The sequence below is a fragment of the Phodopus roborovskii genome, unplaced genomic scaffold (genome assembly GCF_943737965.1).
Source record: "Phodopus roborovskii unplaced genomic scaffold, PHOROB, whole genome shotgun sequence".
Classification (NCBI taxonomy): domain Eukaryota; kingdom Metazoa; phylum Chordata; class Mammalia; order Rodentia; family Cricetidae; genus Phodopus; species Phodopus roborovskii.
In genome coordinates this window covers 42,839,051-42,854,001 of record NW_026126517.1, presented here as the reverse complement: position 1 = coordinate 42,854,001, position 14,951 = coordinate 42,839,051, and the positions used below count along the sequence as shown (strand labels likewise).

Genomic DNA, 14,951 nt, shown 5'->3' with positions numbered 1-14,951 from the left:
GCAAATAATATAATTTTGAGACACAGCACACCCAAAGTATCAGTTGGGTGTACCTCTTAGTCCACCCACCCTCCCACCCACCCTCCCACCCACCCACCCACCCACCCTCTATTGTTGTGTAACCCTGGCTGGGCTGACCTGGAACTCACTATGTAGACTAGGCTGATATCAAACTCACACGATCCAGTCTGCCTGCTTCTGCCTCCCAAGTGCTGGGATTAAAGATATATACCACTACGCCCAGCCTCAATATCTCCTACTGTTTTTAAAATAACTTTATTTTTGAAATTATACTATTATTTTCCCCATTTCCCTTTTCCCCCTCTGGCCGCTCCCATGTAGCCCCTATGTTCTCTTTCAAATTCATGACTTTTTTTTTCTTTAATTGTGACGCATATCTGCATATGTGTGTGTATTCCTAAATACATAAATGACAACTTGATAAATTTGTGTATAGTCTCAGGGCTAATCAGTTGCTTTTGGATAACCAATTGGTGCTCTAAGCCCTCTGAAAATCACCTTAATTTCTGTTGCCACCGGTTATGACTGATTTCTTCAGTTATTTATTTTTTATTAAAAAGCAAGTTTTTATGTTAAAACGCATTTTCTGAGCTGGGTGTTGGTGATACACACCTTTAATCCTAGCACTCAAGAGGCAGAGGCAGGTGGATCTCTGTGAGTTCAAGACTAGCTTGGTCTACAGAGCTAGTTCCAGGACAGGCTAAAGCAATATAGGGAACCAGTCTTGAAAAACCAAAAAAAAAAAAAAAAAAAAAAAAAAAAGCACTGAAAAATTCTTTTTTGTGTGATTTATTATCTCAAAAAATCTTTTACATAGCATTTTTTTCCATAGCAAGTTGCAATTACTATTCTTTAGTTGTGATATACCTCCTTTAAGATTTTAATTTTTCTTCTAATCTCTACTTGATTTCTCTCTCAATAGTATATTTTTATCTGAATATTAAAGTTATTCCCTGTTCTGAAAAAAAGTTAGGTAGGCCTGGCATGGTGGCCCATACATTTAATCCATCACTTGGGAGGCAGAGGCAAGCAGATCTCTTGAGTTCAAAGACCAGTCTGGTCTATACAATCAGTACCAGGATAGACAGGGTCACACAGAGAATCTCTGTTTTTGTTTTTGTTTTTGAGACTGGAACTTGCTTTGTAGACTAGGCTGGCCTCAAACTCACAGAGATCTACCTACCTTTGTCTTCCGAGTGCTGGGATTAAAGGCGTGTGCCACCACCATCCTGTAAGAATCTCTGTTTTGGGGGGAAAAAGAAAAAAACCAAAAACAAAAATACAATTTTCTCCCTATTCTTGTGTGTGTGTGTGTGTGTGTGTGTGTGTGTGTGTGTGTGTGTATGTATGTATGTATGTATGTGTGTGTGTATGCATGCATGTATATATGGTTAAACTTGCCTGTGTGGGTATCTAGAGACCAGAGGTCAGATTAGGAGTCCTCTGCTTTTTTTTTTTTTTTGAACCTGGACCTTCCTGTACCAAGGCTGGCAACTAGGAAGCCCTCAGTATTCTTTCATCTCTGTGCCCATTCCTTGTACTCCCCAGTACTGGGATCATAGCCTCATGCTACCATGCCATTTTTATGTGAATGCTGGGTATAAAATTAGGATCTCATTCTTAATTTTCATCTTGAAAATGATTATAATTGATGTTCCAGTTTGCTTATCAATCATAATTTATTTAGGTGTTCCTGTAACTGATGCTATTTGCATAACATGCTGATATAAACATACTCCATTTCTCCATTGTTTCCTAGGGATGATATTAGATTCAGCATTATTGGTGATGTTCTATGTAATCTAGAAATGATTCAGGCACCTTGCCTGTACACTGTCAAGTTTACATTCTGTGGGTAAAAGCAAAATACAGTCCTACAGACTGAAGCTGTGGCTAATAGGGGATGGTTTGACACTGCATTAGTTGTTGAATGAACACATTAATGAAACTTTCTAAAAGTCAGTTCAGTTCTGTTGGTGTTTAGCCTCATTAGCATTCCTCTACAATTTAATAATGAAAGCCGAGTGGTTCATTTAGAGAGAGGAAGCAACTTGACCTACTTGAGCCAGGCTGGCTAAGAACAGGGCAAGGTTATAAATAATTATATATATTTTAACATATAAAAAATTACTTTAACCAGTGTAATTTTATATCCTAGGCTGAATCCATGTCATACCAAACGCTATACTTTAAGAAGCAAACCATTTACTTAATTTGAAACCCTTTGTTTCTTTAAACAAAGCAGCCACCTTCAGGAAGCAGTTAAAGGGTAACTTCTCAATTACATGTGGTGGCATCTTGTGATCTGAAGGTGCTCTTAGACCCTATCTCCTAGTGAATGTTGGCAGTTGGAGTGATTTTTGTCTAAATGATATGTACTAATTTATGGAAACAAAATAAAACTCTTCAGGGAATGCTGCTTAAGGTTCACTTAGGTACCAAGTACCTGAAGCCCAAGTTTTCAAGATAAGGTCGCCTTACTCCTTAATACGTATGTTGAGAGGAGGGATAATTAAACCTTCTTCTTGTAGGCATCTTGATTCTAGGAAGAATGATAGTGCCCAGGGTGTGGAAGTTTGCTTTGGATGTTTATGGGAATGCTAGGAGTTGACCTGGAGAACTTGAAGACTGTCTTAGAGAAATCTTGATTGAAAAGTGTGGGTGGTCAGTTGTGAGGGTGTTGTTTAGTAATCTTAGAAGAGATGTTCTAGAGTCTTTAAATACGTTCACTTAAATTTTCACTGCTTTGAATAAATACATTGTATGTAATTGTTTTCTTATTTTCCCCTATCACTTCCTTTTTTTTTTAAATCAACTACTTTGATATATATGGGACACATTTTTAGATTCTTGTTACAGATGACCTAATTTTTATTAATTGTTGTGCTTTCAAACTCTTGTCTACTCAGAATGCTCTTTTCATTTTTTTTTTTTTTGGGTACTTAATAAACAAGTGGTTTTATACAAAAGCTGCATATTCAAAACAAAATTAAAAATTAGTCCTAGTCTATGAGTTTTTGTTAAAACTGACCTTCAGGAAAAAACTAAATACTAACGTACAAGTCCAAGTTTATTTTGTGTAATTCCTTATATTTATTTACTTATTGATTTGCTACCATGTAAACTATCAATTTTTAAAAATACTGTGAACTTTTTTCTCAAAGACTTATTACTGTACTGAAAGAGGCTGCCTAGGACTGGAAATCTTTCCAACTCATCATAATTCTCTTTCTATTAATTCTTTAATGTGAAGTTTAAAATTTTCTCTGCAGGTATCTCTACAGGTTAATTACCTTTTCTCTACTTTTCACTTTAGTTTCTCCTTCCCCAAACTGCCCATAAATTTGGGTTGAGAAGTATCACTGAAAGGTATGAGGCTTAATGCTACCAGGAAAAAAACAGGCACTTTTTGTTTCCCTTTCTGAATAGCTTCAGCTTATTTCAGAAGAAGCACTGAAGTGCTTTTTGAATAAGAACATGAAAAGTAGCTAGTGTTCATTGCGTATGTGGCTGTAAGAAAAGGCTCTTAAAAACATTCCATTGTGGAGTCCAAATCCTCTTTTAAGCTTAGATAGGCACAGTGGCTTGCAGAGCCTGTGACTGCTGGCAGTAGCCAGGCATCCCAGTGCTGGCTGGTGTGCTTTCCTCAAACTCTTCACATACATTGATTAGTATTTTCTTTGCAGTTACCGTTGTGATGATTTTGTGGTCAATGATACCAAGCTGGGCCTGGTGCAGAAAGTGAGAGAGCACTTACAGAACTTGGAAAAGTGAGTAGTGGGTCCTGAAAGGGGAGGGGCTGCTCGGTCACTGGTTTTGAGAGCTTTGTATCCAGCATGATTTAAATGCAGTTGAAATGTTGATAAACAAAGCCTTGGATTTAGATACCTGAAACCCAGCCCATATTTCATTCAGTACTTTCCGTAAACCATATTCAAAGTCCAAGAGCCTGTTTTTAAATTACTACTCACTAAGTTAAAAACTCTTCAGTTCACTCATAAGGAAGAACTTAGTGGTTGTAAGGAAGCATCATAAAAGGACATTAAAATAATTGTACAACTATTTGCCATTAAAAGTTTATTGCTAAATGTATTGAAGATCTGCTTTGAAAGACAGATTTCTGTGTTATTTTAAGAGAAGTTAGGTTCAAGTGTCTGAGTGCACTTTGCAAATAAACCACAGCTAGAACCTCAGTTTTTTTTCTTCTTTTTCTTGTGGAAAAGTACATAGAGCTTGAATTACAAAGAGTTTTGTGACCCTAAAGAAACTGAAGAGTTTGTCTTGTTGTAGCCAAATTGCTTATTCAGATAAAACTCCCTGGACCCAGAACTGAAATGATAAATAGAAACCCACATGCCTTTGAAGCTGCATGTCAAGTGAAATCTGTGTAGCTCATCACAGATCACCCACATTGTCAGGTCCATCTGATTTATCTTGGCAACTGGCCTATTGAAAGTATTGTAAAAACATGCCACCTAGAGTGTTTCTTGATGTCATAAGTGTAAACTAGTAGAATATTTCAAAATAATGGATGGAGAGGAAAAAAAATCTTCTGTTCCAACACTATATGGTGTTTTTATTAAGTGAAGGTTTTTTTTTTTTTTTTTTTTTTTTTTTTTTGGGGGGGGGTATCTCTCACTGCCTGAATAGATTATAAAGCTGAAAGGGAAGAATCAGAATAGTTAACATTTGGGTCTAGGTACTTGTGTCATCTTTTGACTACTTACTTTTTCAAAGTGTATTTAGTTCTTTCATTGGAAGTGAGCAGCATCTATGTATGACTAGAGACAGGTCCTGAAAATCCTCCAAATCACTGAGAAACTGATTTCCAATTTTAATTAAGTTTAAATAGTTACATACAATGAAGAGTCATCAGTCATTCTGTTAGATAGTGTAGGTCTAGAGCAGTGGTTCTCAACCTTCCTGATGCTGTGCCTTTTAATGACAGTTCCTTACGTTGTGGTGCTCCCAACTGTAAAATTATTTTTATTGCTACTTCATAATTGTAATTTTGAATAGTAATGTAAATAGCTGATCTATGACCCCTGTGAAGGGATTGTTTAACCTCCAAAGGGATTGTGACCCACAGATTGAGAACCACTGGTCTAGAGCGTTGTATTTTGAGAATGACAGGATAAAATTTAACTTGTATTTTGAAAAGCCAAATGCTGTATTTAGGTATTAGTCATGTTTACTAAATAGCATGGACAATTTTTTGTGTGTGACTTCATTTCCAGAACTAGTAAAAGAATAGTTGAATGCTGGAATTAGTCCCTGTATCTTGTCACCAGAGGTCACAAGTGGCTGGAAGCAATTGATATTAGGACCTGTGTTCCAAAGACACTGTAGTTCATGTGGAAGTTATAGAAAGAAAAATAAGTCTGTGTGTGGTAATTTCAAAGTATAGAAAAGAGTTGGCAGAGTTACAGTCTGTACTATTCAGTGATAATTTTTATTTTCTTTAGATTAGTTCTCCTGTTAGTAACTTTAAGGAGATATTTATAGGATGGGAGTAACCCTGATGAATTAAGTGAAGATTTTTGTAATGTAGTAAGGAATTATTTTGAAATGCCCTTTGCAGTATAACTAAATTGAGTTTATATATACACCTATATCCCTATGCTAGCTCATTCCTCATAGACTAAAGTGGACTGAATGAAGGCAGTCCACTCCAGATTAAGGAAAAAAAAAAAAAAAAAAAAAAAAACCCAGAATATTATTTGAGACTAGCTGTTAAATTTCCTATCAGTCATGTAAGACCAGGGTTTTTCTTTTGTCATGAGGAACAGATCTGGGTTTGGAAGCTTCACAATCTCTTAGGTAGACAGAGTGGTGGTGGGGCAGGTTTATCTTAAATACCACAACTCCTGACCAGCTTTGTTGGGAGTAACATAGTCTATTCTCCCCTGCTGTGGAGGGGTGGTCTGGATTTCCAGGGAAGTGAAAAGCCTCAGCTCACTCCAGATACTAGGGGCCTGGCTGGTTACTTGATGGCCTCATGAAGCAACCAGGCAGGACTCTGCCTTTGATGCTGAGGACAGCTTGGGTTTATCCTTTAGCTTGCTGTGTAGCATGTATTCATTAATGTCTTTTTAACTGTTTGTTTATATCTTAATAGCTCAGCTTTTACAGCTGACAGGCATAGAAAAAGAAAATTATTGGAAAACTCATCACTAAACAGCAAGTTATTAAAAGTAAATGTAAGTAATTAAAATTTATTCCCATGTAAGAGTTAAGATAAGACTGTTTGTTACAGCTTTAACAAGAGCTCTTATAAACTTTTATTAATGTGTCTTGATTTGAAGTGTTTTTCAAAAATGTTTGCCACTTATAACCACCCCTCCCTCCCACTTTGGAGGTAGTCTATGTAGCCATGGTTATCCTAGAAAATTCTGTGTAGACAACACTGGCCTCAGACTCTAAGATCTGCTCGCCTCTGCCTCCCTAGTGTTGGGATTAAAGGCATATACTACCCTGCAAGCAGTTCACTGTTTCTTTGTGGGGTTTTTGTTTGTTTTATTGTTGTTTGAGACAGGTTCTCACTATATAGTCCTGGCCAGAAGAAAGTTTGTTTGCTTTACACTTCTACATCACACTTGATCATCAAAGGAAGTCAGAACAGGAACTCAACCAGGGCAGGAACTGATGCAGAGGCCATGGAGGAATGCTGCTTACTGGCTTGCTCTCCCTGGCTTGGTCAGCCTGCTCTCTTACAGAACTCAGGTCTACCTGCCCTGGGCCTTTCCCATCAATCACCAATTAAGAAAATGCCCTATATAACCAGGTCTTCTGAAGGCATTTTCTTGAGGTTCCCTCTTCTCTGATGACTCCAGCTTGTGTCAAGTTGACATAAAAACCTATCAAGTGTAGTTTCCTAGATTCTATTGGTCTGAACTTTTGGTAGGTTTTTGCTTGTTTTTTGTCTTAGGGCTTCATTAATGTAATTTCACCATGGAAGTATCTTCCTCATTTTGGAAGCCACTCATGAATTAACAGGTTTAAAGTTACTATATATATTTAAATGATCAAGCAGCATTTTTGCCATATATTTAACCCTTTGTTGTCACTGGACCTATGCTTAAAGTTTTAAAAAAATTGTTATAAAAATTTTAAAAAGGGAGCACATGTCTTTTATCCCAGCATTTGGGAGGCAGAGCTGGAGGACATCAGTGAGTTCGAGGCCAGGCTGGTCTACAAAGCGAGTTCTAGGACAGCCAGGATTGTTACATAGAGAAACCATGTCTTGAAAAACTGAAGGGGAGAAAAAGGTGCATGAGAGAGAGATGCCATGCAACAGAGCGTGGGTGGAGGGGTTTTTATTAGGGGAGGGAGGGAAGGAGGGAGGGAGGTGGGCAGGGCTGAGGACATATCCTGTCAGAACCCCAAGGACAGGTCAGTACAGATGCCTGAATACTAACAGAAAATAGCTAAGGTGTTGTCTTAGCTGTCTGAATTACAGGCAGAGATGTTGGGTTAGACTGGAGGATTTACTTCCTGGTGCAGTATTCAGATATCTTCAGAAAATCAAGCCTCCATCTTTAAGAAGTTCAGATAGTGTTTTGTGGTTCATGCCCATTGCTAGGAAAATACCTGTCACTTGAGTATGCTTTTCAGTTAAAAGTTGGGGTTTGTGATTTTTATTTATATTTTTAGTATAATCTTGTAAATGTATTAACTTAAAATGTATTTCCCTGTTTGCTTGCATCTTTGATACTTGTTGATGCTTATTTTCTCAGAAACAGATACTAAAATATCTATGTCCTCATAATAATAGTCACTGGGCAGAAAAGGGAGAGGGGTATTTCCAGATAGGCATGGTGCTGGAGTTTCAGAGACCTTGGCTTAGTGTTGGAGTTTGGAACAGTGAGCCATTCCTTGGTAATGCTGATGGCCTCTTCCATGTTACAGGGAAGTACGACTGCCATTTGTGCTACAGGCCTTCGGAATTTGGGCAACACGTGTTTCATGAATGCTATCCTTCAGTCACTCAGGTAATGAATGCTACAGTCAGAGGTTTACATATTTGACATTACAGACCAAGAGCAAGGCTCAGTGTTCAGAGACTGTTTTCTGCCTTTTTTTCTCATCAGTAAAATTGAGGAATTGCTTCTTCCTACTTCATATAATAGGAGGGCAGATTAAATAACATAATCTGTCTAAATTCCTTCAAGCTTTTTTTTTTTTTTTTTTTTTTGGTTGGAAAATCATGGTTAGCTTTTATTTCCCTTTTCTTCTTGAATGGCTGCAGGAGAGACCAGGATACCTGTTTGAAAGATGGGATAGTAACTATTTTAGGTCATATGCATGTTTCTTTCCCATTTTATTATCCCCCTCAAATATTTTTTAGCTTTTAAACATGTAAAACTCAAGGCAGGTGTTAATAGTAGATGCTACTCAGAAAGCTAAGGTACGGAAATTGCCAATTTGAGCCTGGACAACATAGCCAAACCCCAGTTAGAGAAGGGAAAAAAAAAAAAAAAAAAAACAAGCTAAAAACAAACTTTGTTGTAAATGTAAAGTTCCCTGTCTAAGGGCTATATCTGGCCCATAGGATTTGGTTTGTAGACCCCTTGGGAACCTAGTTCAGAGCTTATTTCAGCCACTAGCTAAGTCTCCATCATAGTCATGAGAACATCACAGAGTAAGAGAGTGATAGAAAGAAAGTGGCCAATAGGGCTAACCTCAGTAGAAGAAACTGTCTGAACGTTTTATGCTTTTATACTGTAATGAGGTATTAAAGTCACTTATCTTCTCAGTCACTCTTTGTCTGGAATCTGCCTTTGAGGTTTTGGTTATCCCATTCACCGTCTCTTCCTCAAAGAAGTCTAGTTACTTCTGATTTGTCCTGTGATTCTATATAGCACATCTAAATAATGTGTTTGGTTTCATGGTTTGTTTTATTTGAGGAAATTATTTTACTGAGTACCTGGAAGCAATCACCCTAAAAAGAAGTAGAAGATGGAGTATAGCTCAGTTGATAGGGAGCTCCCCAAGTACACATCAAGCTGTGGCGGAATCCCTAGTACCTGAGCTGGGTGTGCTGTACATGCCTGTAACCTTAGCACTTGCGAAGTAAGGCAGGGTGATTAGAAGTCTGAGGTCACTCTTGGCCACCACATAGGAAGTTCAAGGCAAGAGCAGAGAGATATGGAAGGAAGGAGCCATGGACAGAATAACCCATGGTGGAGGGGAAATGGGATTTTTAAAGGGAGGTGTCTTTTAAGTCATTTGTTCATCCCCACAAAGTTGTATATCTGCCGAGGGAATAGCAATGACATGGGACTGCACTGAGTACTATGTAACGAGGCAACTGAAAGATTACCTTTTGAAGAACCTTTCTTTTTTGTTTTTAAACCATCTTTAAAATTCTTTTCTTTAAAAAATAATTTTCTTCACTTCCTTTTAAAATAGTAACATTGAGCAGTTTTGCTGTTATTTCAAAGAACTGCCTGCTGTGGAGTTAAGGAATGGAAAGACGGCAGGAAGGCGAACATACCACACCAGGAGCCAAGGGGATAACAATGTGTGAGTTACCAGAAATGTCCTTTCTGGCACTGAGCTGCAAACAAATGAGTTTCTCTGGTGATTTTTAGATTATCTGAGCTAATACATAGATTTTATAAAGCTCTTCTAATATTGTTAGTCTAGCTCATAATCTTGGTTTTTTTTTTTTTTTCCCCTTCAATTTCTGCTTATAATGGGAAGGATAGGTAGCAATGCATGTAAGTCTTTGTGTATGCACAGACCTCCAGGTATGAACATCAATGAGTATCTCTAGTTCATGTTAATTTATTGATCTGTTATTGGCAGTGTTAGGCAAGCCTGTTTGAGATAATAAAATTAATACTCAATTGGAGTTAACATGGAGGGGTTAAAAACAGAAGTGGTTGTCAAGGACAATTTCACATTCAGACTCACTGCAGCTTTGCCTGTCTTTTGGTTCAGAAGATCTGCTATGTTTGACTAATAGACTAACGCATCTTTTCCATACCCTTACTGAAGAGGAGATAATGATATACTTGTATGCATGTAATGTTTTTCCTGCCTGTCTGGTTTACTCCCATACATACTCATATTGAAAGGCCATTTTATGAGGCACTGCTCTGCCTCAATGTGAGGTGGGGGAGGGAGGAGAGAGAGAGAGAGAGAGAGAGAGAGAGAGAGAGAGAGAGGAGAGAGAGAGAATGTTAGAATATTGGGTATTGCAGGTAGAGCCCCATCATGGAGAAGGAAGGGGCCATATGGTGTGTGAAGGGAGTTTCCTTTGGTTGCAGCATATGAGATGAATAGGAAAGTGCCTGAATTTAAGGGGGCTCCCATTGTGTCAAAGGAAACAGCAGGGAAATAAAAAGGAAAATACATGTGTGCAAAAGTTAAGAGAAACACTAACAATACTTGGTGTATCGATGTTATTTAGAATTTGGTTACAGACTACAGAAATTGCCTCTGGCTGTTTAAGCCAAAAAGAGAATTTACTGAAGAACTGTTGGTGAGTCTGCATTACTGGATGTGTTGAAAATCAGGTCCAGAACTAGCACCACAGCCACACACAGAACTGCCCTCTAAGGACACTGCCACATCTGCTGGAGACAGTGCAGCTGTTGCTCCTGCCCCTGGACTTGGGGTGGAGCTTGTTACCTCTGCCACCTCCAAAGAGGATTTGGTGCTGTTCCTGCTTTTTTGTGTCACCTAACTCCTGCTTCAAATGTTCAGAACCCAGGCCATGCACTTTGCTCCAGCTGCAAGGAAGGCTAAGAGGGCACCTTACAGCTGTTCCAGTATCTGTTGGGAGGTAGGCTAGTGTACATGGTTTGCTGTCAGAGACAACCTTCCAACAAGTATCCAAGAGTGGTTGGTTATATTGCTAAATCTAGTAACTGAATTCAAAGTGTTATCAGTGTATCAGTTTAGCACAGAGCAATCAAAATTAACTGTAACTTAAATATTCATGGTTTTATTTTCTCATATGAATTGAAGAGATTATTTATAGAGAACTATTTTTGCAAAGTCGTTAGGCTCCTTCTTGCTCAGGGGAGTGGCTTTTGTCCACATAATCCCAGATATTGGGGAGCTCCCATTACTAATGTGTGCTAGCTATGGGAAATTAGAAGGGGTTGCTAAGGACTACTTTTTGTTCCTGAGAAAATTCCCCTAGAAGTGGCATACCCCTGGGTTTTTATTCTAGGAGTTGATATGATTGATAAAAATGGGGTCTGCCCTGTGAAGGAAGTACATACAGGGCAGTTGTTGGGGAAAAGAGCCGGGAGAGCACAGAGCAGTGGAGAAGCTTTGCACAGTGACTCAAGTGGCCAAGAAGATACCCAGTAGGAAGTTCCTGTCAGAAATGGGGAAAAAAACTTACATAAAAGCAGTCATGAAGGCTGGACATGGTGGGCACATCTTTAATCCCAGTAGAAGCAGAGGAGTTTGAGTCTGAGGTCAGTCTTGACTACATAGCAAGTCCAAGATAGCCTGGAGTACATAGTGAGATCCTGACACAAACACCAAAACCTGTCAAGCCAAAGTCTTCTAGACTTGGGTTTAAGGGTCAGTGTTGGAGGTAAGCCCTAAGCCTCATGATCATGTGCTGTTTGAGGCAGAGATGAATAGGTTCAATCTAGAAGAGCCCTTTAAGGGAAGATGGAAACATGCAGGAGATGGGGAGGGACATTCTGTTGCTTGTTTACATTGTTTTATTTTTTACATACCAATCCCAGTCCCCCCTCCCTCCTCTCCTCCTGCTCCCCCCACTACTTCCCTCCTATCTGCTCCATGGAAAGGGTAAGACCTCCCCTAGGAAGTCTGCTAAGTCTGTCTCATCATCTTGTTGAGGCCGGACTAAGGTACCTCTCCATCCCCCACACCCCTGTGTCTAGACTGGGCATGGTATCTCTCCATATAGAATGGGCTCCACTAAGTCAGTTTGTGTGCATTAGTGTTAGATCTTGGACCCACTGCCAGTGGCCTCATATATAGTCCCAGTTACACCATTGTCACCTATATTCAGTATTGTTTACATTTTTTAAGTGAACATGTTTAAGTAATTTGCTTGTAAATTATCCATTGCTTTACTGTGTGTATGTTTCCTTTAAATTCAATGAACAAAATGATAGTCCCTTAACATGCTCAAAGTTAACTATATAGTTAAAACTAGTTTTGTTAGTATGCTATTCATATGGGTTGTTTTTAGTTTTTTGAGACAGGGTTTCTCTGTATTGTTTTGGAGCCTGTCCTGGAACTCACTCTGTAGACTAGGCTGGCCTCTGCCTCCCCAGTGCTGGGATTAAAGGCATGTGCCACCACCAATGCCTGGCTTTTCATATGGGGTTTTAAATGCTCTTACATAGCTATTAGGCTGAGTTCAGAAGCCCTTGAAAATGTTCATTTTTATTGTATTTTAGACAGTTGAGCCATATGTGTTTAAATAATGGCCTTTGATGGATACTATCCCTCCCTCTTTTCCAGGTCTCTGGTAGAAGAGTTTAGGAAGACACTGTGTGCTTTATGGCAAGGCAGCCAGACTGCATTTAGTCCCGAGTCCTTGTTCTATGTTGTCTGGAAGATCATGCCTAACTTCAGGTAAGCACTGAAGGGTGCTGAAGACATCTGAGTTCTTTCTGTTCTTTTTCAGCTTCTTACAAAACTGCTGCTACTACGGGTGCTCTAAGTAGTGCTTTTATTAGATGAGCAGACAGCACTGAGTAAACACTGGTTTATTTAAAGTGTTCTGTAAGTAGCCCACGTATGCTAGGAAAATGTAACGGGTAACAAACGTTCCTTGATTCTTTCAGATCTTTTTTTTTTTTTTTAATGTTCATTGTTTTGCCTGCATATGTGTCTGTGTGAGGGTGTCAAAAGCCCTGGGACTGGAGTTACAGACAGTTGTGAGCTGCCATATTGGTTCTGGGAATTGAAACTGGGCTCTTTGGAAGAGAAGCCATGCTCTTAACCACTGAGCCATCTCTCCAACCCTGATTCTTTGAAGTCTTGCAGAGAAATAATTGCCATCATGTACTTCCTTATTATTCCAACTCAATGAAGTGAGGGCTGGGGTTCTGTTTTGGTAGAGCACTAGGTTTGAGGCCACAAGTTCAATCTGTAATACCACCACACAAAGAAATGAAACCAGTAGAAACCCACTGTGTCAGGCACTAGAACGATTAATCCAGGTTGACTTGGAGTCACACTTTGGGAGATAGTAGGGCTAATCCTATTTAGTCACCTGTCCTTTCTCTTTGGTAGCTTGTCCTACCTGTGAGAATTTGGGTTATTACAGATGTATGTTATGCCAGTGTTTGCAACATTTGGCTGACTTTATTCTTTTATTGAAGCAAGCAAGTTATAGCTCTTAGAAGCCATGATTTGGCACCTTGCATATATCCTGTGTTTAAAAACTACTCATTGTAGTGAAGCTTAATGATATATCTTGTACCTTTTAGTATAGAGAAATGTTTAAAAGGTAAAGAATCAAAGTCCTGTCATTTACTGCTTACCAAATGAGTTTAGCCTCTGAGTATTTGACTTAATGGCTGTTAACCCTGGTCTTTAAGTCTCCTTTCAGAAGAGATTTCTAAGAAATTTCGAAGAGTCTAAGTAGGAAAAGCAGAGATGACGACTCAGATGCCACACCTCAGGCTTGAGCTGTACATTGCATTGTATAGTTCCCGTGTATTGAATATTTACTATGTGGCAAGCCTTGGGTACTTTATCCGTACTAAAATCCTTACTAAAAACCAAGCAGTGAAGCATTTTGGCCAAGGCAGGATGTGTTACCCTTAAGTTTAAAGACGTCAAAACAGAGAAGCAATTTGTTCATTCTTACACATCTACTTGGTGCTCTGACCAGAATTAGGACCCAAGTGTTTAGAAGATGCTGCATAGCAGATGTGGCCAGAGTGAAGTGTGTGTCGTTTCCTTGTTCCTTCCATCTTGAATGTTTGACACACCCCAGAATTTGATGCAGTGCAATCTGCTTTTCTCCAAATATGACCTCATTTCTGCCCTTCTGGTTCCTATAGCCCAACTGTCAGCATGACTTAGTTTAACTGCTGAATTTACTGATTTAGTATTTCTACTGGTAAATGAAAGAACGACAGAAGAGTTAACCAGTTTGAGAAATTTACTCAGTCTCTGGGGTGACTTCTGGTATACATGAATTCTGATGTCTCCTTAGTTACTGTTGAGCATCAGCTGGGCTTTCTTCTAGTTCTGCAGTAATTGAGATTGTTCCCAGTTTTTGTGTACTCAATGATATAGGTCTTGATTATTACCACACAGCACCGAGGGAGTTGTAAGCCCAGAGGTGGGGGCTGTCATGTGAATCTGTGTCGCTGAGCACTGTGGGGAGGGCTTTCTTCTCAGGGTTCTTGTGAATAGGTACGATGAGTGTTAAACTATGGTCATATGGAAGGAAGCATAGTGAGTCTTGAATTATGCTCCCATTGTGTTTGTTTATAATCCAAGACTATTTTCCTGTTTGTAAAGCCTGTCTTCAGGACAAGGTCTAGGGAAACTGACTCCTGGAATGGAATTTGAGGGTTCTGAAACACAAACATACATGTAGAAGTAGTAGCATCTTTCATTTACAAAGTGAGTGTGGGCAAAAACCATGAATGCAGCCAGCAGCCTTTGTGTACACATCAAGGCAACTTTCCCCTACCAGAACCAAAAGCCAGTTGTTACCTAGCAGGGAAATGTTTCTTCACATTCCACTGTGCATATCCTCTCATTATATGTATTGCTTTCTACTGAGCTCAGCCTTGTCCATCAGTTTTTTTTTTTTTTTTTTTTTTTTTTGTTTTTGTTTTTGTTTTAAAGAAAGATACATTCAGGTTTATTTTAACAGGCAAAACACGCATGGTTAAAAAATGTAAAAGATTAAGATTAGAATGGGAACTGTTTTCTTTCACTTCAGTTCCTTGCTACTCTTC

General features: G+C 39.0%; 1 protein-coding gene across 3 annotated transcripts in view; it reads left to right on the top strand.

Annotated features, from left to right (window-relative positions):
* Positions 1 to 14,951, top strand: part of Usp3 (ubiquitin specific peptidase 3) — a 73,341-nt gene that overhangs the window by 39,061 nt on the left and 19,329 nt on the right. For all 3 annotated transcript variants that reach the window (XM_051197822.1, XM_051197824.1, XM_051197823.1), the window contains 5 exons: positions 3,708 to 3,791; positions 6,140 to 6,221; positions 7,930 to 8,012; positions 9,433 to 9,546; positions 12,487 to 12,600. In XM_051197822.1, coding sequence (XP_051053779.1) covers positions 3,708 to 3,791; positions 6,140 to 6,221; positions 7,930 to 8,012; positions 9,433 to 9,546; positions 12,487 to 12,600 — 477 coding nt within the window. The remainder of the gene's footprint in view (positions 1 to 3,707; positions 3,792 to 6,139; positions 6,222 to 7,929; positions 8,013 to 9,432; positions 9,547 to 12,486; positions 12,601 to 14,951) is intronic.